A 24,205-nucleotide genomic window follows, 5' to 3' on the forward strand; every position below is an offset into this window, starting at 1 on the left:
TTTTAATTTGATTCTAGAAAACAAGGCACACGAATTATCACATAGAGCTAATATGCGTGGTTTCCCAATATTAAAATACAATTGGGATAAGTGGGAAGAAAAAAAATCAAAACAGCATATGGTCTTTGACATATTTGTTATTAAAGTGCATTGATGTAAAAACATATTTTTTATTTATTTTTTTACCATATACACTGTTATGCCTATTTTAATACTGGATGGTTATTCTTTTCCATTTCCAAGTTCCCCTTCCCTTCCTACCCCCAATACAATGTTTATATTCTTGTTGTTATACAAATATGTAAAACTTTAATAAAAATTATTTGAAAAGATGTGGAGGGGGTAGAGATGGTTATAGTCTATAGACTTAGCTAGAGACTAAAGTAAATAGTGCTGTTGGTGCCTGAATGAACCTGCTATATGGAAAATGCTGTAGTGATGACTAAATATAGAGGCTCAATGTAACAGTCACAGGATCCACCCAGGGCACCAAGTGGTAGAATGATGTATTTGTAGCAACATAAGTAGTTACAATGAGCTGATATTATAAAAAGAATTATTCTTTATTATAAAAAAAATATATAGCATTTCCAACCGTTTCATTTGCTCACAAAACAGAGTTTAAAGGAATCCTATAGTGCAGCAGGAATATATACTTAGGTGTGTGCATGTTTTCCCCCTCCCCACCACTCTGTGGAGTTAAAAAGGTATTAAACATAACTTTTCTACTTTGCCGGACTTATCGCAGCTTGCGAATCAAGCCAATCCAGAGCTTTACCAAAGGAAAAACGCCACGCTGTGCCAATCAGCATCTCCTCATAGAGATGCATTAAATCTCTATAGATGTCTCCTTGCAGAGCGTGAAGACACTAAACGTAGATGCTGCACACTGTGCAGCACTGACACAGGGAACACCTGAGTGACTGCACCTAGAGGTGTTACAGGGCAGCAATGTAAATACTGCTTTTTCTATGAAAAGGTAAAGTTTACAATGCTAAGGCTGCAGGGACATGTTTTAAACACTATAACCACTGCATTAAGCTGTAATGGTTCTGGTAACTAAAGTGTCCCTTTAAAGAACCATATGCTCAGAGTTTCTCTGTAAATCACAGACTCTGATTGGTTGCTGATGTCACATGATCTCTTCTCCCTTGCTTTTAAATCACATGGTCATTGAAGAAATATAAAACCTCCCATTTTCCAGTAGTGACTTCTGAATAGTCTGTTCACTTTATTTCCTTTAATGTTACAGGTGTGAATATTTTATCACAGGAATGCGGAATGTATTTAATGCATGGTACGGTACTTACAATAGAGCATATCTAATAGATACTACTCTGTTAAACCAGAACCCTCCCCTCCTCCCCCATTTATATAGAGAAAAAAAAAGTCACATGACAAGAAATCAAAGAGTATGTAAAATAAATGCTACACGTGTCCCTGAATTTTTCCCACAATACACATTTTACTTCAAAGTTCTAACTATAAACAGACATTCAGAAATGAATCGGCAATGAAGACTTTTCAGAGACGCAGTTTATTTGTAGTTGCAAACTCGCCACTTTGATCGCTTTCATACGATCACATCAATCAGGGTTTAAACACTTTAGTGCTTACATTAAGGCACGGATTCCAAGATACTCGTTTGGTAATATTACACATTATCACAAGGCTTGTAAGATTGTAACACAGGGAGACCGTCTATGTATCCCTCCAATGATAGAGTATAATGGATGGTTTCTAATCTGTTTAGAGACCAGTCACAGACTGTACATGACAGTTTGATGTATCAGCACACAGAAGGGGTAATAAGAACAGCTAATACAGTCAGGGGCTATCTCAGTAAACCAGAGTGTCTCGATCTATATAGGCGCCTAGAATTTCCAGTTATCAGTATACATGTTGTAATTATCCAGACTTGAGCTCCATAGATCACTCTGGTCTTTACGGTAAAGCCTAGATTACTATTACATAATACAGGGGTTTATTGGCTTTGTCCTGAGCAAAAAATGGCTAAAAACCAAGTAACATTGTATCTCTAATAAGAATCTTACTTAGAATTTTTTTTTAATTTATTTTAAAGTTCACTATTTCAAACAAACTGTATTTATGGGTCTGGAGAAAAGAAATTATTAAGAGGGTCCAATTCACTAAATTCAATGGTTTAGTGTTGCAAAAACATAGTATTAGCAGCCTCTATGGCAAAAGTGACCAAGTTTAGAACCCCAGATGGTTAATTTAGCATTATGGAAAATGTATTGAAACATCTCGGGAGCCGTACATTTCCCAATGTTGAAAGCTTTTATTTGCCAGATTTCCATTTCAGAAAATTAAACGTTTATTCAGGTTTTATAAATGAAAAAGAAGCTTTCAATATATTTATAAAATTGGTTTTTAGATTTGCGAGGGGTGCTGGAATATCCCAGATTTAACTGTACAAAATCCGGGAGGATGTTTAACTCTCACGCTGGGTTATAAGCTTGGCTTACACAGGACTCTAGAAATAACCAACATGCTAGAACGTGGGGAACCATATCCATTGCACAGAGCCCAGCTGAACGTATGCATATTTACTATTTGTGTATTATCCCATGTTCAAGTACCATATGATTTCTAAATTATAGACACCATGTTGTTTGGGCTGAGAATCTCAATCCAGTAGCCGTCGGGATCCTGAATAAAGGCCAGTCCTTTCATTTTTCCTGTAAAATAAAAGCAAACGATAATGTGGTCAATGGAGGACAGAAATACCTTTTTAGTTAGTTAAACAACAAAAAAAAACAAAACAAAAAAAACAATCCAACCCGGGAGGGATGTGCACCTCCCAGCTGTTACAGTAACTGAGAGTGGATAGGATGTGCTCCTCCCAGCTGTTACAGTAACTGAGAGTGGCTAGGATGTGCTCCTCCCAGCTGTTACATTAACTGAGAGTGGATAGGATGTGCTCCTCCCAGCTGTTACAGTAACTGAGAGTGGCTAGGATGTGCTCCTCCCAGCTGTTACATTAACTGAGAGTGGCTAGGATGTGCTCCTCCCAGCTGTTACAGTAACTGAGAGTGGATAGGATGTGCTCCTCCCAGCTGTTACAGTAGCAGAGTGACTAGGATGTGCTCCTCCCAGCTGTTACAGTAACTGAGAGTGGATCGGATGTGCTCCTCCCAGCTGTTACAGTAACTGAGAGTGACTAGGATGTGCTCCTCCCAGCTGTTACATTAACTGAGAGTGACTAGGATGTGCTCCTCCCAGCTGTTACAGTAACAGAGTGGCTAGGATGTGCTCCTCCCAGCTGTTACATTAACAGAGTGGATAGGATGTGCTCCTCCCAGCTGTTACATTAACAGAGTGGATAGGATGTGCTCCTCCCAGCTGTTACATTAACTGAGTGTGGCTAGGATGTGCTCCTCCCAGCTGTTACAGTAACTGAGAGTGGATCGGATGTGCTCCTCCCAGCTGTTACAGTAACAGGGTGACTAGGATGTGCTCCTCCCAGCTGTTACAGTAACTGAGTGTGGCTAGGATGTGCTCCTCCCAGCTGTTACAGTAACTGAGAGTGACTAGGATGTGCTCCTCCCAGCTGTTACAGTAACTGAGAGTGACTAGGATGTGCTCCTCCCAGCTGTTACATTAACAGAGTGGATAGGATGTGCTCCTCCCAGCTGTTACATTAACAGAGTGGATAGGATGTGCTCCTCCCAGCTGTTACATTAACTGAGAGTGACTAGGATGTGCTCCTCCCAGCTGTTACAGTAACTGAGAGTGGATAGGATGTGCTCCTCCCAGCTGTTACAGTAACTGAGAGTGGATAGGATGTGCTCCTCCCAGCTGTTACAGTAACTGAGAGTGGATAGGATGTGCTCCTCCCAGCTGTTACAGTAACTGAGAGTGGATAGGATGTGCTCCTCCCAGCTGTTACATTAACTGAGAGTGGATAGGATGTGCTCCTCCCAGCTGTTACAGTAACTGAGAGTGGATAGGATGTGCTCCTCCCAGCTGTTACAGTAACTGAGAGTGGATAGGATGTGCTCCTCCCAGCTGTTACAGTAACTGAGAGTGGATAGGATGTGCTCCTCCCAGCTGTTACATTAACTGAGAGTGACTAGGATGTGCTCCTCCCAGCTGTTACATTAACAGAGTGGATAGGATGTGCTCCTCCCAGCTGTTACAGTAACTGAGTGTGGCTAGGATGTGCTCCTCCCAGCTGTTACAGTAACTGAGAGTGGATAGGATGTGCTCCTCCCAGCTGTTACAGAAACAGGGTGACTAGGATGTGCTCCTCCCAGCTGTTACAGTAACTGAGAGTGGATAGGATGTGCTCCTCCCAGCTGTTACAGTAACTGAGAGTGGATAGGATGTGCTCCTCCCAGCTGTTACAGTAACTGAGAGTGGATAGGATGTGCTCCTCCCAGCTGTTACAGTAACTGAGAGTGGCTAGGATGTGCTCCTCCCACCTGTTACAGTAACTGAGAGTGGCTAGGATGTGCTCCTCCCAGCTGTTACATTAACTGAGAGTGACTAGGATGTGCTCCTCCCAGCTGTTACATTAACTGAGAGTGACTAGGATGTGCTCCTCCCAGCTGTTACAGTAACAGAGTGGCTAGGATGTGCTCCTCCCAGCTGTTACATTAACTGAGAGTGGATAGGATGTGCTCCTCCCAGCTGTTACATTAACTGAGAGTGACTAGGATGTGCTCCTCCCAGCTGTTACATTAACAGAGTGGATAGGATGTGCTCCTCCCAGCTGTTACAGTAACTGAGTGTGGCTAGGATGTGCTCCTCCCAGCTGTTACAGTAACTGAGAGTGGATAGGATGTGCTCCTCCCAGCTGTTACAGAAACAGGGTAACTAGGATGTGCTCCTCCCAGCTGTTACAGTAACTGAGAGTGGATAGGATGTGCTCCTCCCAGCTGTTACAGTAACTGAGAGTGGATAGGATGTGCTCCTCCCAGCTGTTACATTAACTGAGAGTGGATAGGATGTGCTCCTCCCAGCTGTTACAGTAACTGAGAGTGGATAGGATGTGCTCCTCCCAGCTGTTACAGTAACTGAGAGTGGATAGGATGTGCTCCTCCCAGCTGTTACAGAAACTGAGAGTGGATAGGATGTGCTCCTCCCAGCTGTTACAGTAACTGAGAGTGGATAGGATGTGCTCCTCCCAGCTGTTACAGTAACTGAGAGTGGATAGGATGTGCTCCTCCCAGCTGTTACAGTAACTGAGAGTGGATAGGATGTGCTCCTCCCAGCTGTTACATTAACTGAGAGTGACTAGGATGTGCTCCTCCCAGCTGTTACATTAACTGAGAGTGGATAGGATGTGCTCCTCCCAGCTGTTACATTAACTGAGAGTGGATAGGATGTGCTCCTCCCAGCTGTTACAGTAACTGAGAGTGGCTAGGATGTGCTCCTCCCAGCTGTTACATTAACTGAGAGTGGTTAGACCAGCTCTGCACTAACAAGCAGCAAGGGTTGTGACAGGCACTCCTATTATTATTAATAACATAATCCGCAGTGCTTTGCCATCTTAGAATGGGGAAAATTGACACAATACGAACACAGACACTCCTAGTATAATCAGTTCAAGTCAGACGGATGTGGGATTTTCGGTTTTGTTTTTTCCATATTATGTAACAAGGACAACACAACTGGGTTCACAAAACCAAGACACGTTACTTGAAAATAATCAGATACGGTTTACAGGAGACTGGAGGTTCCAGTACATTAACTTCAATGAGACTTGCTTCATTTACAGATTTAATCCCACTGTTAAAACGAGCAAAGAAACATTTATATTAAACATAGGACAGCAAAGGATAAACGAGTCAGATAACCTTCACCATTCATTCATCCACTGAAGATATATTGGTCGGAGGCTGGTGTATAAACTATATACAAATCATATGAAATCCTCCTGACAGCAGAATCCTGAGCTAGCGGAAAATAATAGAGAGAATGCTCTATAGGAATTCCCATTCCCAATGACATCCACACAATCTCATCTATTAGTAACTGCAACCAGCTCTGTCAGTCTGACTGTAGGATCCTGTACAGAGAAGCAAAGGCCGACACCACCCACAGAACCTTTTCAGGAGGTGAAAGGACTGAGAAGGGCCAGCGAGAATCATGAGGAGTGAAAGTTAAAGCTAAGTCCATCCTGTCTATACAATTAATCATATACGTTTAGTTCAGGTATTCAAACCGCTGTCCTCTACATAGACTACAATTCCCATAATACAAAGAAATGAATTCAGCTTCACTTACCATCGTCAGGTTTCTTTACAAAGGTGACTCCAAGTTCCTCAAATCTCTTACAGGCAGCATACACATCAGGCACAGCCAGGCCAATGTGACCTATAGAAGGGAACACACCACAAACACCATAACTAATCGCAGAGGGATACAGAGCTGCACAACCTTTATTCACATTCACATGGCCAGAAATCAGAAAGGAAATGGACAAGATTTTCCATCTCTTTTGAGCTAAAATGTGTAATTCCCTGGTCAATAACAGATTACCGCACTAGGAAGGCAAAAGGCAGTCTCCAAGTGCCATCAGCAAGCAAGGCAGGTATATTATTACTCGAATAAAACTGCTGCTAGTTGGGTGCGATGCCAGAAAGCAAAAACACAATAAGAAGATTAAAGTGCCAATTTGCACTGTAACACATCGTAAATCCCACTTACTGCCCTGTAATAATACAGGGGCATTGTGTACACATCAAAGAAGATATCTGGTTGTCATGACAAATATTAGAAGGTATAATTAGTGACACAGACAGCAATTGTGTGTAAGAACTCTATGCTTTTCATATATATGCTCCGCTGAGAGCCAGGAGGGTGTGTATTTTATTTATTTTTTGGCTATTCATTATCCTGATTAATCCATTTACATTTCCACAGAACATGTCACTGAATCAATCCTGCGAGTGAGGATTAAGTATAACGCACCGAATCCCCGGGGGTCAGAGTTGCCGTTGTGGTAAGGTTTCTCATCGTTTTCTGTTCCCCAGTTGCTGCAAAAACAAAAAACACAACACAGTTGTAAACAAGCACACGTTAATGCGAATGCGCTACACGGCACACATTTAATAATAAAAAATAAAAAAAAGTCTCCTTTCCTAAATGCTCCAACACAGTCTGGCCGTTCTAACATCGCCAGCTTAACCCTCTCAGCCAAACCTGCTAAGCAAAACGCCACAGGTTCATTGATTTTGCAGATGTAATGAAAGGAATGGGAGCTGCTGGCTGGCAGAACTTGGGATCTCATTCATTGAACAGGAAAATTCTGAGTTTACATATAAACGGGCTGTTAGCGAGAACGCTTACAGTCTGGTATCTAAACACCTTGTATTTTAAGCCAGATAACAGGGCTGAGTGTCGGCGTATTTTTGTACATATATACCTGCAATACACACACAACATTGCACCATAACCACTACAAATTGGATGGTTTCTTTAACCCCTTAAGGACCAAACTTCTGGAATAAAAGGGAATCATGACATGTCACACATGTCATGTGTCCTTAAGGGGTTAAAGGGGTACTGTCACTTTACACCATTAAAGAAAAACATTGAGAAAAAAAAAAAAAATCACCTATAAATTGTGTGTCTCATAATAAAAAGGTTAGTTTTACTAATTATACGTCAGGTCAGAATACAGAGAATGCTATAATAAAAGGAAAAATAAAGCAATTATTAATTTTTATATGAAAAAAAAAATTACAAGTGAAAAACAGGTGGGGGAGGGGTAGAAAACACACAGAGCAGTCGTTAGGAACTTTACGCCTTCCCAAGCAAGTCAAGTCTTGTTGTACGAGCGAAAGGTGAGACAAACCTTAGCAGTGAGGCGGTCCAGCAATTGATTCTTCGCAATTAAGGTTAACCTTGCCTCAAAGGAGGGACGGCAGGAAGCAAGTCAGAGGCTCCATTTTCTTTTAAAAATGTTTATTAAACATTTAGCCAATTACATGATAATCAAGGTCAGACAAGGCAAATCCAGAGCCCACAGTGCAAATGAAAAGGAGAAATAGACACATATTTCTTCGCTCTATACGGACTACCTGGTGTAAAGGGCAGAGCTTACAACTATAACTGACAGGTAGCTGGAGACGCCAAGATGGAGGCGCCCAGTTACATGATGAATAGGTTTTTATTTCGATTGTTTTAGTATATTTAATAAAAAGTAAAAACATTCAGGTAAGTACAAATTATTACACAGCGTCACATTTGTTGTCCAGCTCTCTGCACAGTTTGTTACATATCTTCCATTACATATATATAGGCTCTCTGTTATGGTTCTCCACCTGTCGGGAATAATGAATGGTCTGATTTGGAAGTCGGCCTTTGTCTATTATGATCTGTAGAGCTGGGAGCGCTATTAGTCATGCAAGGGTTGTTATATTTCATGTGTGTATATATATTTATCTTTGTTTTGCGCGGTGTGTCTGGTGTGAGCCTATGTTGTAGTGCTAAAGTCGAGTTGTGTCCCTAGTTGCTCTGAGTTCGTAAGTAGAGTCCCTTCTGGGTGAAGTTCTGGCTGTTGTCCAGTTAGTCTAAGTTTTTGATCATTTTAGGGATGTTAGCCTTGTCATGTGTCAAGCCTTGGGCCTGTAGTCTGTGCAAGTGTGACCTGCGCAAGATTGAAAGAGTTGAAAGAGACGTCGAGAGTAGTAAACTACAGGATAGAGGGGAAGAGTAGAAAGTAGGTTAAGAGCAGCCGGCCCCATGGGTCCCCCCCTAGAGGAGGGCAAGAGGATAGGGTTAGGAGTGGATGGAACTATCAGGTATTGGGGCCTTTTTTTGTATGTTCAGTGTTTGCTTTGATGCAGTATCTCTCGGTATCTCGGGGAGAAGTGTGAATAGGCTAAATAAGGTGGTTCTACTATGGTGGTGCTGTGTCTCTTTCAAGCCAGGGGTCCCATATTTTGTGCAATGCTTTAGGAGTACCGTGGATTTGAGAAGTTAGGCTGTCCATGTGAACATTGTCTTGTATCTTTTTGGCTATAGTGGCTTGTGTGGGTATGTGCTGTGTCGACCATACCTCCTCTATCGCTCAGCGTGTTGGTAGCGCGATACTGCTATTAGTTTGTTCTCTGCTCTTGTGAAGGAGTCCAGAGGTCTGGAGATCAGCATCATCCAGGGATCTGATGGGCATGCTTTTTCCATGCCATAGTGGATTTAGTTTGGGGCAGGTCCACCAGCAGTGGAGGAATGTGCAGGTCTCACCGCATTGTTTCCAGCAGAGTTTGGAAGGAGATTGCTGCATAGCCGCAAGACATTCTGGCATTAAATACCAATGGAACAACATCTTGTAAACTTGTTCCTTATGTGTTACACATATGGATATTAAGGCTATGGCTTCCCATATATCAGACCATTCTGAGGGTTTGTCTGGGGGGACCTAGGTCTGATACCCCATGCTGCAATATATGGGAGTGTTAGATGTATTGTGTTGGTCGATATTGTTGTGTATGGGTCAGATATTTGACCCTTTCTAGAGGGGTGCTTCAATCCAGCTCAAATTGTGTCAAGAGAGAATTGCCCGCTTGTTGGATGATAGGCAAAGAGGTAAAGCTTCGGAGTTGGATGTATCTAAAGTAGTCGAATGTTGTGAAAGCAGATTTGTCAGGGATGTCATTATACTCTATGATCTTGTTATTGTGAAATACATTGCCCATTCTTGAGATGTCCTTATCCTGAAAGTAGGCAAAGTGAGTCCTGGTGGGAAGAGTTTATTTCTCCAGGTGTTAGGGGAGATCGAAAGGATGATAACTCGTACCTATCCCTCAGCTTGTCCCATAAATCCAGCGAGTTAGTGATCGTGGGTGATGGTGGTAGTGGAGAGGTCGATGCTGTTTGAGTAGCCACATGTATAGGGACGCATGGTCCCATCCGAATATCTTAGGTTCTAGATCCACCCAAACATTTGTTAAATTTTAGGATATGGAAGTAACATGTTCCTCTTCAAAGAGATATCCAGTCACAGGAAAGAAAGTGGAAGTGATGTCATTATCTACAGGGAATGAGGTCACAGGAGTACAGGGATAAAGCCTTGTTTAGAATTAAGGTAAATGATGCCAGCAGTGGGGTAATAAAAGATGATTATTGTTGTTCTGTAAAGTCTGTAATAATATTAGACCAGGCTTCCCCAAACGTCGGCCCTCCAGATGTTGCTGAACTACAACTCCCATGATCCTATGAATGAAATATATAGGCTGAGAATCATGGGAGTTGTAGCTCAGCAACATCTGGAGGGCCGGAGTTTGGGGGAAGCCTGCATTAGACAAAGCCTGATCTCAAACTAAATCAGGAGTTTTAAAGCTATATTTATCCATTGTGTAGGTTAAAGGGACACCACAGGCACCAAAACAACCTTAATGCATTTGATAGGTTTTGCCCTCACCAATATCCAGTATTTTTGCACATGTTCAGACCTTTGTCGTTTTTTTAAAAGAACACCTTAGTCACCAGTAACATATGAGAATGTAGGGGGCGGGGCCAAGCTGCTGACCGAGACGGACGCATATCGGATGAGCTCCGATCATCACCGCCACATTTCGGCAATTTATAACCCCTTACCACCGCTGGCAAATCGGAACACGGGCACCAATAGCAGTCATGGGCCGCAAGCTGAAGAAGCAAAAGCCCGACAAGCCCAAACCGAGTATGAACATAGGAGATCTACTCCGGCAGGCCCACGGCACAAGCAGGCCCAAGATGGCCGCCGACATGGATGAGTACTCAGACTCCTCGGAGGACTCGATAATGGGGATGGGATCCGCTGGGGTCCCCCTCCCACCACGGCCCCAAAGAACACTGACTCGGCGCCGGTGACAAATGCCACTCTGAAAGAGCTACTACACGGCCTCCAACTCACCTTGCAAGCCGACATGGCCTCACTCAGGGCTGATCTAACAGGCCTGGTAGGCCGCCTGGGGACGGTGGAGACGACAACGGCTGAACATGCCCAGACGATCACCACTCTCTCTGGTGCAGTCCGGACCTTACAGAAACAGCAAGCCACCTTGGAACAACGCCTGGCTGTGATGGAGGATGGCAGGCGCCGGAATAATCTCAAGATAAGGGGTGTCCTAGAGGCGATCCCAGACGCAGAACTCCCACACCTGGTAAGAAGGCTGCTGGGGGCACTACTTACTCCTAAGCAAGCTAAAAGCATAATGACTGACGGGATCTTTCGCATACCAAAGCCTCAAAAAGCCCCAGAGACCGCATCCAGGGATCTGGTGGTCAGATTCAGCAACGGCAGGGAAAAAGCAGCGGTACTAGCAGCAACCAAAGGGAAATCCCCACTTTCCTTCGAAAACATGGCGCTCACGTTTTATTCCGGCCTGTCTGGGGACACCCTGAAATGGAGGAAGACGCTCCAACCACTTACCTCACTGCTGCGCACCCACGCCATCCCTTATCGCTGGAGACCACAGCGGCTACTCCACATCCTGAAAGAGGACTCTGCACACGGTCAGGGACATTAAGGAGGCGGCGGCCATGCTGGAAGCCATCGGCCTCCCACGAGACGCGCTCGCCCAAACAGGCCCGAGCCATACCGCTAACACGCACAATTGGGACCCCTCTAGGGTTATTCCGTTTGTTCCTCAGAGGACCCGCTCGGATGCCAATGCGGGGGCCACGACTTGAGGCGAAGCAGGGCTATCCAGGCTCCAAAGGGACATCACCCACCACTATTTTTCTTGTTTATACCCACGGTTTGGGGTTCCAATGTAACTCCTCTTTATTAAGTTATATGTTCGCTAAACTGTATATAATATATGATTTTTCGTTAGATAGCACAACCTATATAGTCTCCTTTAAGCTAGACTAGTTACAGGAATGTACAGGGTTAATGTAACTCGGTATCAGTGTACTAGTCATCATACCTGTCTACTGCTTAGTCAAATACCATACGTGACTAATTATCTATTGCTAGACGGCTTGCATGCCAACTGCGCTTGTCCCAAGGGGGAAAATTTTTGTCCTACTTTCATTAACATCGTCCAGACGACACACATAGATAACTAAGAGCATATAATATAACACGTAAGCGACCTACCACGCCAAAGTCGGAACACGGTGGAGACTTGGGATAAGCAAACGCGATGCCAACCTATGGAATGTTTCTTAATTCACTCATTAGGCTACACGAATTTACTCATATGTCCCTATATAAAAAGGAAAACGTAAACAGAGAATATTCACACTTGTGCATTGGCCTGTGGGCCTCTGTTAAACCCGTTAACTCTACATACACCACTTAGAACAAGCATAGATGTTTCAAGACGCATGCAGGGAGCAGCACCTACACGACTAAACACTTTGGTTACATCAACCCAACTTTCGTAGTGACGCAAATAGTTTGGTTACTTCCCAACGATATACGATGGGGTTAAAAACGGCAAGCAAAACCTACTCCAATTCCACTGCCTTTACCAAAGGTTAAAAGCCGGTAGATAACCCGTGACACCTCAGGCTAGTTATTCAAATTCTTTTTTATCTTAACTTTTTATTCTTATGCTCAAACTCTACATGTCAGTGATGTCAGGATGCCGTAAGCCAGCTCGATCACACACAAAGAGATATCGTCTAGACATGTCAGCATAGCAGAATATGTATAACAAAAAAACAAAAATTGGGCACAATACTCCAAGCCACTGTATAATCTATGTTTACATATATATATATATATATATATATATATATATGCACGCTGTTGTGGCGTATAACTGCGCTTTGTACTTTCCTGCACAACAAAAATAAGAAAAAAAAAAAAAAAATACATGAGAATGTCACAAGAATATTGTCCCCAAGGACAACTGACACGCACCGTTACTCAAAGCAATCAAGTGATTACTTGTAATTCGATTACTGAAGCTGGTGATTGGAACTGCTCCCTGACTAGGGCTCCTCGAATCAGCTCCTCTCCTGCATTTCCATAGACCACTCTCACCTACCGAGAAAACGCTAATCTGGTGCATGCAGCAATCATAAGGATTCTAAATGCGGTCTGGTCTGTGTATGACATCGATAAAGAAGTATTTTTTCTGGAATATTGGGGGGAGGGGGCTTTAGTCCAGCTTATTCTACAACATTTTGCAAAACATTTCTAAAATTGAGCATGCACAACATTTGTCAAGTTGCAAAATGTATACAGATATTGCGGTACTTACTGAGTGAGTTCAATGGTTGCCTTGCGTGAAAACGTCCACGCTACCCTCTCCTTGGAGTCCGTAGGAATATCCTTCTTGTCCTCGTAGCCCACAAAGTATAATGAGAATTTCATGGCAGGGAAATCGCATTTAGTGAGCAGTCTGAGAACACGATGAGATGGCAGGTTAGACAAGGCCCCATTCTACTTCATACTTAGATACAAATGCCCGGATCTGTTTAAGTTACTTTGCGTTCGCGCTCTTTATTCTAGAAGGAGAACAATATGGATTATGCAGCCGGTTAACCCTAAACAATCCCTGCATATCTGGGAATCAAAATAAAATGGCTTGATGGGGTGCCGTGTGCTCCCGGCTAGACTACACCCAGAAGACTCTAAAGCGAATCCAAGTACTATAACCACTTCATGGCATTCACCGGCGCTGGCCCAGAGTAAGCTTTTAAACCATTTAAGTATGTTTTGAAGACTTTGCCTTTCAGCTGAATGCAGCAAGGTGATTTTTTTTATCAGAAGCCTCCACAAAGAAGTCTGCCTCTACATTGGCAAGTGAGCTTACACTTCAATGGTCAAAGTGATGGTACTAAAAATCTGTTATTTAAATGTATGTTGGGATTTGAGATCATGTAACTATTTAAGTTTTGCAAAATTCCATTGAGCTCCTTTATCACCAGGTCACTATTTATCTTAGATAAGAGAAGAGTGCCTCTAATTCGATACTCTACCCTGCGCACACGATGTGGTGGGGAGGTTGGACAGTGCGTGTTGGTTCTGGTAACGGCTTGGGGCTGGGGATGTGGGGTCTGGTACAGCAAACAGGGTGATAATAGGGTTTGCAGCTTCCCTTGTCTCAACATAGGCTGAAATGGTGCCATCTCTCTCTGGGATTTCCTCCCCACTCAGAATGCAGCTTTTTGCTTTGGTAACACTCTCGTGTGTTCAATTTCCTTTCTTTTTACGTCAAGTGCGAGCATCTACATATTGCGATTGCAAAGTTTTAGTAACCTCTTATAGGTGGAACGGATGCTAGGCCGTATATGTGATAGCCTCTAGACAAAGTATATTAAGCAAAGGCCTAATGGAAAACGTTCTAGTTACATTTCTGACATAGCACTGCTGTGAATCGGCTGCTATGTCTTCACCAACATGTATTTCTTTCTATATAATATACTTTATTGCAGCATTCTTGACATTCCATGTTACGGTCGGAACCTTTATGGACTTATATAATTTTGTTGAAATGTCTTTACAAGCCTGTATGTTTAACTCTGCAAAAATACGTTGGTTTAGTACAGAGCGCAGGTTATCACATAGGCGGGTGCAATAAACCCAACATACCTCTCACACAGATTAGAACGCCAAACCTCAAGGTGAAAAAAATAAATAAATAAATAAAACTGAACAGAATTCAAACAAATCTACAAAGTAAGCCTTGACTGGTTTCATATACTACTAAATAAAGGAGGATCATTTCACTTGTGGGCTGTGACACATGATAAATAATATAAACCATGAGGCTATGCCAAGGATCCAATCTGGGAATCTCTGTTACTGTTAACTACGGACCAAAAGAAAAAGCAGCAGATTTATTTTTGGACAAATTGTAACTTGTTCCAATATTCAATAAACAATTGCACTCACGTCATTCCAAGAACGTTGGTGTAAAAGTCCAGAGATTTCTTGGGATCCTTTATCCGGAGCATCGTCTGCTGCATCATGAAGTCCTGCGAGAAATAGAGAGTCTTTCTTATACACTGCGTTAACAGGTACCGAGCGGTAATCGTCATATCATTTACACATTACGTTCTATTCACTATTCCCGGTATTATACAGAACTGGCTCTGGAATTGTATCACACTGGTAAACCGCCAGCTCTGTACTGTGGCCTAAATCTGCATTCCCTTGTAAATCCTCCACCATTCTCTACGTAGTGGATAAGCCCCATTGTGGCGGAACCAACCTCGCCACTGTGCACTGGAGAAGCCTGGTTGCTCGCCTGCTCCCTTTAGACTATGGCCCTGCAGTTCAAACCTGTTATTTCCCCTGCTGAAAGGTTTATTCGTGCCTTTTTTATTTTTATTTTTTGCAGTGCAGAAAAGTTTAACATACAGGCATGTGATTCCCCGACGGCATTTCACGTGCTTATGCAAATAAACAATAATAACAGCGGGGTATCTGATATATCTTGCACATTTTTTTTTTAGGGTATAGGGATTGCATGCAACAATAACATGGTAAGATAGGTTGTAGGTTTTCAGTAGCTTGTGGCTAGATATTCACGATGCTTATATCAACGTTGGTTATATTTACGCTTAATGTGCATTATATAGATTACGTGATGGAAAGTCATAACAGTAGAGGAAAAGAAACGATAACTTGGCTCAACAATTAGTATGACTGTTAGCTTGTGGGTCACTGAGGTTCGGAGCTGTGTGTGGTGATGCCTCCTTTTCTCCATGGGTGTCAATCATGGTCTCACCGTACAACAGGCTTAGGCTGAAGATGATGGGCCTGGCGCTGACCTGTATGGAGGCTATGTGTAGAGAGTCTCTATTATCCAATGCCATCTCTTGTGAAGCAGTGGACAGTGGTTGAGGTAGTGTCGGAGGCTGCTGCAGCGGTGGGCAGTATGGGGACATCCTTCCAGCCCCAGGCTGTTGTGTAGGCCTGCATCACGGTGCCACGAACTCTGCAGCTTCTGGAGCCTGAGTTTCTTCCCCTGACGGGGGCAATGGAGGGCCTGGTGGTCTTTGGCCTCTTTCGTCTTGCGTGTGGACGATGCGTCCGGGACTTCGCCCTTTTGGCCTCCAACCCAGGTGGGCACTGTGGTTTGGGAGTGTGTGGGGCGCCTGTCGCTTTGCCCAAGGGTATGCTCTCCTCTCCCCGCCACTGTCTGCCTCTCCCACCCGTCATCCGTGCTGGACTTTGAGCGGTTTGTGCTGCTCTCATGCGATCTCTAAGGTTTGCCCAGAAGCGGCTGAATATTACCTCCAGGCGCTGTGCGGTGTCTTGGTAGATCAGCGCGGGCGGCGTGTCACTATCCGCCATCTTAGGGGTGCCTCGTGGGCGCCTACAGTGGTCTTCCTCCACCTCGCTTTTCTGTGTGGCTGGCTGCTCCGAACCCACCGTGCGGACCGGGATGACCCCCGCCACTCCAGGGGGGGGGGGGGAGGAGGTGAGTCATTTGGAGGATCTCTCTGCCGAGTCGCCCGCGAGGAGAGCGGCCGTCTCTCCCCGACAGGGCCTCGAGTAGGCCTCTTGATGCTGGTGCCGGTTCCCGGCAAGCAATTGGTTAACGGCTGGTATCAAATCGATTTGCCCAGGTGTCCCCGGTTGTGCTGTCACCTTCCAGGCGTTGAACATGCTGTTTTATTGGGGTATTTGCCCCAAATCGTGCCATGATGCTCAGGTGCTCTAAGTCAGCACGTCCTTGCAGCCTGGAAGCCAGGCTCCGCCCCCCCTATTCGTGCCTTTCTGCCGGGGTGTTCGGTAGATTCAATCTACCAAGTACCAAACGATGGACCACCTGGGAACTGGAGTGTGCCGTCAATTAACCGCCCAGACCGCAGCTTAATTGATGAACGCTGGGTGACCTTTGTTTGTTTGCCGAACACGTGGCAGCGGCCATTTTAGCTCCCGAACGGCCAGCGGTGTTCAGCGCCCAAACTATGGAACTGAAAACGGACACTTAATTGCGCGAACACCGCTGAGCCTCCAGCATCCTTACCTCTGTATTCGGTAGTGGAACCGAAGGACTGTTCCTTCGGTAGTTTAACCGTATGAACAGCATCACCCCAGATAGCCATGCCATGGAGCCTATTCGTGTAACAAAAGACTATGGGAAAGACTTTGGCTCCATGGCGATTGAACTGTATGAATGTAATCTGAGCGCCATTCGGTAATAATGTGCGCTCAGATCTAAGCTATCTGGGGATATGTAGGAGGTATATGTTTTATGTGTTAAATGTAACCGTATGTAATTTTATGTCATTTTGCCAACATGTGGTTAATGGAGTTTTACCTCTGTCCTTGGAGATAATTGGATTACTTCCCAATTATCTCCAGGGCAGAGAGGAGGGATTGTAATGCATTGTGGGATTGTTGAAATGTGTAAGTCTGTGATTGGTTCTTGTATCCTTTGTGTCCCAGTCTTCCATCTGGTCCCCTAGGGGAGTGTCTACCAGGTGGGAGACCTGCATAAAAGCCGGGCAGTTAGCCCCAGTAAAGCAGATTCTGCTTGACCTCAAAACGAAGTGTCGTCTCGTTATTGGGGATTTGGATTGTATACCGATTGCCAGGAGTGTAAGCTGATTGTATGCTTTTCCTGTTCGGCTGTTTCCAGTGTTCGTGTGTTTCCTGTTCAGGAGTTGGAGGATTCGTGTAGTTTGGGAGATTGGTGCTTACAGTAGCTGCCTGTGCATCTGGAAAGGGGAATATCGCCTAAACGGTTTTTAACCTCTTGTGTGCAAAACGGTCCGTTACACCCATCAAAACGTGATGTATACACAGTTATAGCATTTCCACGCGGTTACTACATGGAACAGACTGACCCATTCCCAGCCATCTCCTCCACTCTCCAATCTCCAGAAGCCAGCCAGTCGTCTTGCATTCTGGAATATCGTGCTGGGCATTATGGGAAGAATCCTGTGCGGATGGTTTATAACCATGCCATATGCTTGAACCTAAATTTCATAAAACGAATGGTACTCTATCCATTTTACAGCAATCAGGCAGTTTAACGTGTAAATGAAACTACCTGTCCTACAAAGTGGTAAATTATATCCGTTCATGTAAAGACGCTTTGTGTTTAGTATAATATTAGTACAGGAGCCGGTTTCCATAACATGGTATAAAGGTTATGTTTTGCCAGACATCATGCTTATAAACCCACGGTGCTAGGGAAAGGATTACTCCAGTCAGACTAACCCCCAGAACTCGCTGTCCCGCTAGTACCCTGATCCATTCCCCGGGTAGTAGAGCAAACAGCAGGAGCCGGGGCAAGGGAAATCTCTATTCATTGGCTGAGGGCAACGAAAGCTGCACAGATTTGATGTTAGCCAGTCGAGACCTCTAGTTCCAGGCTGGCTAACGACAACTCTACGACGTTGGCAGAGTTGAAGTTACACCTCTGGCAGCTAAGGGGTTAATCTCTGCGTGAGCTGCATTTGAAAGTGAAAAACAGCACATAAGACACTGCAGGCACCGTGACCACTTCAAATCACTGACGTGGTTATGGTGTATGCAGTAATGTTTAAAGTACACACTTACTGTAGTTCCTGGATCTATTAGAACTAGGGATGGACCGATTATCCATTCTGCCAATTATTAGAACTGATATTCGGCATATTTCTGATCATCGCTATCGGGTTTGTAGTTTACCGATATTACTGCTACCGTACTTACCTCAGTCACTGAACGTGGTCTTCTGCAAACTCTGTGGCGAAACCGACCTCGTCACGTGTCCTTGGAGGGGGCTGATTGCCCGCCTCTTGCCTTTGGACTATGGACCAGACTTTATGGGAATGTAATACCCCAGATAGCTATACCATGGAGCCTATTCATATAATGAAAGACTATGGGAAAGACTTTAGCTCCATGGCAATTGTACTGTGTGAGTAGGATCTGCGCGCTATTCGGTAGTTTTGTGCGTGCAGATCCCAGCTATCTGGGGATAGGTGAAATGTCTGTGTGTTATGTGTAAATGTGACTTTATGTATTTTAAAGTGTTTTATGTCGTTTTGCAACCATGTGGTTAATGGAGTCTGCCTCTAGTCCTGGATAATTGAATTACTTCTCCAATTAACTCCAGGGCAGAAGGGAGGAAACCAGGGTGCATTGTGGGGATGTTTTTCTGCCAACCAGAAAGGAACAAAAGATACTTTTAGTAACTTTTGAACCCCTGGTCGGATTCATGCCATTTTTTAATATGTTGTTCCCCTGAATGGATTGATTGTGGATATGTATTTTTATGTGAATGTGATGTATGGTTTTAAAGTTATGAAAGTTGTGTAAAAGTATATTTTACACTGTATGCATAATGGGATTATGTGTCACACTAAGGGGAGGGGATGTGTGGGAGGTAACATCTATGTCATTGGTTCTTTTATGCCTCCCCCTGGGTGTGGCCTGTATGTGTGAGTTGGAAATAAAAGCCAGGCTGGATGAGCCAGTCCTGAGTTCCTGTTTTACCCTCAAAGTGATGTGTCGTCTCATTATTGGGGGGAAGGATTTATTGCATGCTGTTCCAGTTGACTGCTAGGAGTACAAGCCTATTCGTATGGTTCCTATTCAATGGTCTACAGCATTCATATGCTTGGGAGAATTTAAAAGGTTTTCTCGGATCCAGTGTTCGTGTGTCTCCAGTCGGGAGAGTGGTGTTTGCAGTAGCTGCCTGTGCATCTGAAAAGGGGGATATCGCCTAAACTGGGTTTTATCCTCTTGTAAGTGAAACGGTCCGTTACAAACTCCAACCACCGCCAATGAGGAGCAATGAGACAGTGAATAATCTACCGTAATGTACTGGGCTGGCTGGCTGTTTGCTGAGAGCTTGTTTAATTAATGCCAGATTTGTATAGAATTTGTGTTGCTTTTTCCAAACTTTAAATGTACGGAACATCGGCAATCAACCCAAAGGCGACTGATTATCTATATCGGCATTGGCTCTGAAAACATATCGGTCGATCCCCAATTAAAACACATGCCACAGTGACATATATGTTACACCATACTCAGAATAGGAGTTAATGATCATTTAGCAAGAAAGGGAAGAGAAGAAATGTGATCCTACAGAGAGAAATGAGAAATATACGCTCAGCATTGGGGATAAAGACAGAGCCCCGGAGAGAAGTCACAGAACATGCTGATTAACTCTCATAGCTCCAGGAGCCGACTGTGGGAGGCACAGTCACACTATGTCACTTGGTCTGATCATATTCCCAGAGCACCATCCATTCCATGGCATTGTACAATGAAGCAGTGGCCGTGTCCTGTAAGGACAGTTTGTGACAGCTCACATGCTGCTGTTTCTGATTGTGATGTGAATTCACAGCTAACAAACACCCATGCCATGTACCACCATCACTTTACTGGCAACTGAAAATAAAAAGGGGGGGGGAGGGGAGAGGGCGCATAGAGGTTTATATCATAAATAGGAACAGGTGAACTAATATTGCACTCAGAAAAATACAAAGTATCAGCCATTTCAGTATTTAAATATTAAACATTATAGGAACACTCCAAGCACCATAACAACTACAGTCCACTGCAGTGGTTATGGTTGCTGCAGTGCCCTGACACTCCCTCAATTTAGTGAAACCGTTTTTTTAATAGTTTGAAAACATTCCTGGAGTTTGCCAGGTGCCAGTCACTTCTTGCTCTGTCCCTCGGAAGCTCCCCCAAAGATAAGTAATGCCGTCTTATTGGCTGAGAGCATTAGCTAATCATTCACAGCCAATGACCTGAGCTTCGCTCATCTGCAAATGGTTTGAATACTTACCTTGGAAGAATGCCGAGGCACTCTTGGCACTATAACCACCGCAGTACAGGGCTAAGAGAGTTATTTTTCAGCCCACACGTTTTAAAACACTCAATATTCAGAGCCGGATCATTACGCCCTACTCCTAGTGAATGCACAGTAATCACCAAAATGACAGATTCATTCCACAATTGGATGATTTATATTTTTGTATGATAGACCAGGGATAAGCAACCTTTGGCACTCCAGATGTTGTGGACTACATCCCCCATAATGCACTTACACCCGTAATGCTGGTAAAGCATCATGGGAGGTGTAGTCCAAAACATCTGGAGTGCCGAAGGTTGCTGATGCCTGGACTAAACCATTATTATATATTATTATTTCTTCAGTCTAGGTCAGGCAAAGGCAACTTTCAACACTCCAGATGTTTTGGACTACACTTCCCATGATGCTTTGTTAGCATTATGGGTGTAAAAACATTATGGGAGATGTAGTCCACAACATCCGGAGTGCCGAAGGTAGCCTATCCCTGGTCTAGGTGTTTCTTTTCCCGTCTCTTGCTTGAAACTCTAAACAACCAGGATTTTGCAAGGAACTATGTTTTGGTTTTAAATCCCATTTCGTACTCTCTCACACTCATTATCTGAGAGATATAGACTATGAGTAAACATATTAGTAAAATTCCTAATTGCTCCCCCTTTAAAGCTGCATTTAGCCATTTACCCTTTCGCCTTTCTGAGAGAACGCCTTTCCCTAACAGTTTCTTATCTCAGGATCACGGCCTTTCACCAAGTCACTGCTTGCCTGATAGAGAGGCACAGAGACGGTGTCACTGTAACTAGGACAGAGTGTGAGATAGCTCATACAGGGTGACAAACGGCAAGAAATAGGTCAAAACATATTACAACATTTCATATATCTCAGTAGTAAGATAACAAACAGGATCATTCCATAGATAATTCTACTCATTGTTATTCTGTGTACATATTACCAGCAGAATGGGGGGGCTGGGGTTATCACACAGGGTGAGCTGGAGCAATGAATATAGTGAGTTAGTGGGGCATCAGCGGGGTGCGCAGGAGGTTTCAAAGTTGTGTTGGCAGTAGTTATGGTAGTCTGGCAGTGGTTATGTAGTCGAGCAGTGGTTATGGTGGTACAGTCAGTGGTATGGTGGTATGTCAGTTGTTATGCTGGCCATGTAGTGGTGATGTTGGTACTGACAGTGGTTATGGTGGCTGTGCAGTGGTTATGGCAGCACTGTCAGTGGTTATGGTAGTTGTGCAGTGATGATGGTGGTCGTGCAGTGAGTATGGAACTGACAGTGGTTATGGTGACAGTGCAGTGATGATGGTGGTCGTGCAGTGGTGATGGTACTGACAGTGGTGCTCGGGTCCGGGTCCTAGCAGACACTATAAGCCTGTCAGTGGTTATGGTGATTCTGACAGTGGTTATGGTACTGACAGTGGTTATGGTGGTGGCCGTGCAGTGGTGATGGTACTGACAGTGGTGCTGGGGTCCGGGTCCCGGCAGACACTGTAAGCCTGTCAGTGGTTATGGTAGTTGTGCAGTGGTTATGGTTGGTCTGTTAGTGGTTATGGTACTTGCAGTTGTTATGGTAGTTCTGTCAGTGGTTATGGTGGCCGTGCAGTTATGGTACTGTCAGTGGTTATGGTACTTGATGTGGTTATGGTGGTTCTGTCAGTGGTTATGGTAGTTGCAGTGGTTATGGTGGTACGCGCAGTGGTTATGGTAGTTGCAGTGGTTATGGTGGTACGCGCAGTGGTTATGGTGGCGGCTCTGTCAGTGGTTATGGTGGCGGCTCTGTCAGTGGTTATGGTGGCGGCTCTGTCAGTGGTTATGGTGGCGGCTCTGTCAGTGGTTATGGTGGCGGCTCTGTCAGTGGTTATGGTGGCGGCTCTGTCAGTGGTTATGGTGGCGGCTCTGTCAGTGGTTATGGTGGCGGCTCTGTCAGTGGTTATGGTGGCGGCTCTGTCAGTGGTTATGGTGGCGGCTCTGTCAGTGGTTATGGTGGCGGCTCTGTCAGTGGTTATGGTGGCGGCTCTGTCAGTGGTTATGGTGGGGGTTCTGTCAGTGGTTATGGTGGTGGCTCTGTCAGTGGTTATGGTGGCGGCTCTGTCAGTGGTTATGGTGGCGGCTCTGTCAGTGGTTATGGTGGCGGCTCTGTCAGTGGTTATGGTGGTGGCTCTGTCAGTGGTTATGGTGGTGGCTCTGTCAGTGGTTATGGTGGCGGCTCTGTCAGTGGTTATAGTGGTGGTTCTGTCAGTGGTTATAGTGGTGGTTCTGTCAGTGGTTATGGTGGTGGTTCTGTCAGTGGTTATGGTGGTGGCTCTGTCAGTGGTTATGGTGGCGGCTCTGTCAGTGGTTATGGTGGCGGCTCTGTCAGTGGTTATGGTGGCGGTTCTGTCAGTGGTTATGGTGGTGGCTCTGTCAGTGGTTATGGTGGTGGCTCTGTCAGTGGTTATGGTGGTGGCTCTGTCAGTGGTTATGGTGGTGGCTCTGTCAGTGGTTATGGTGGTGGCTCTGTCAGTGGTTATGGTGGTGGCTCTGTCAGTGGTTATGGTGGTGGCTCTGTCAGTGGTTATGGTGGTGGCTCTGTCAGTGGTTATGGGGGTTCTGTCAGTGGTTATGGGGGTTCTGTCAGTGGTTATGGTACTGACCTTGGTGCTGGGGTCCGGGTCCCGGCAGACGCTGTGAGCCTCCTCCTCGCTCAGACCGCTCAATTCCGGCTGCTCCGGCTGCTCCGCCATGTCTGCCCTGACACACTGCCAGCAAGACAGCCAATGACAGCAATCCTCTCAGCAACACCCGCTTTAACACGCCCGCAGCTCGACAGCCAATCACAGCGCGGGACTCGGAGACAGCCAGCCAATCACAGCGCGGGACTCGGAGACAGCCAGCCAATCACAGCGCGGGACTCGGAGAAAGCCAGCCAATCACAGCGCGGGACTCGGAGACAGCCAGCCAATCACAGCGCGGGACTCGGAGACAGCCAGCCAATCACAGCGCGGGACTCGGAGACAGCCAGCCAATCACAGCGCGGGACTCGGAGACAGCCAGCCAATCACAGCGCGGGACTCGGAGACAGCCAGCCAATCACAGCGCGGGACTCGGAGACAGCCAGCCAATCACAGCGCGGGACTCGGAGACAGCCAGCCAATCACAGCGCGGGACTCGGAGACAGCCAGCCAATCACAGCGCGGGACTCGGAGACAGCCAGCCAATCACAGCGCGGGACTCGGAGACAGCCAGCCAATCACAGCGCGGGACTCGGAGACAGCCAGCCAATCACAGCGCGGGACTCGGAGACAGCCAGCCAATCACAGCGCGGGACTCGGAGACAGCCAGCCTAGACATGTAACCAATGACTGTAAATATCACATCCATCCCCGCTCACAGGTTCAGAGCCACGCCCACTCTCAGAGCACAGCTAATCACAGTGCGCACAGGGAGTCTGGCAGCCACAGTGACAGCCAATCACAACATGCGCATCATAGCCACGCCCACAAAAGGAATCCCGACTCCTTCCTGTTGAGTCC

The 24,205-nt window shown here is 45.2% G+C and overlaps 1 protein-coding gene across 1 annotated transcript; it reads right to left on the reverse strand.

Annotated features, from left to right (window-relative positions):
- Positions 1 to 2,304: 2,304 nt before the first annotated feature.
- Positions 2,305 to 23,437, reverse strand: GLO1 (glyoxalase I). Its single transcript, XM_063441559.1, has 6 exons — positions 23,327 to 23,437; positions 14,813 to 14,895; positions 13,176 to 13,316; positions 6,943 to 7,007; positions 6,256 to 6,345; positions 2,305 to 2,702 (listed from the first exon to the last, which is right to left on the reverse strand). The coding sequence occupies exons 1-6, from the start codon at positions 23,414 to 23,416 to the stop codon at positions 2,614 to 2,616; spliced, it is 558 nt and encodes a 185-aa protein (XP_063297629.1). The 5' UTR covers positions 23,417 to 23,437; the 3' UTR covers positions 2,305 to 2,613.
- Positions 23,438 to 24,205: the final 768 nt, after the last annotated feature.

Source organism: Pelobates fuscus, chromosome 2 (assembly GCF_036172605.1).
Source record: "Pelobates fuscus isolate aPelFus1 chromosome 2, aPelFus1.pri, whole genome shotgun sequence".
NCBI lineage: Eukaryota > Metazoa > Chordata > Amphibia > Anura > Pelobatidae > Pelobates > Pelobates fuscus.

Excerpts from the sequence above, each read along its gene's own strand:
- GLO1 (XM_063441559.1), bottom strand. The coding sequence starts at position 23,416 with ATGGCGGAGCAGCCGGAGCAGCCGGAATTGAGCGGTCTGAGCGAGGAG. Across the intron at positions 14,896-23,326 it reads ACCCGGACCCCAGCACCAAG|GACTTCATGATGCAGCAGAC; the intron begins GTCAGTACCATA and ends TATTTCTCGCAG. Across the intron at positions 2,703-6,255 it reads TGTAAAGAAACCTGACGATG|GAAAAATGAAAGGACTGGCC; the intron begins GTAAGTGAAGCT and ends TTTATTTTACAG.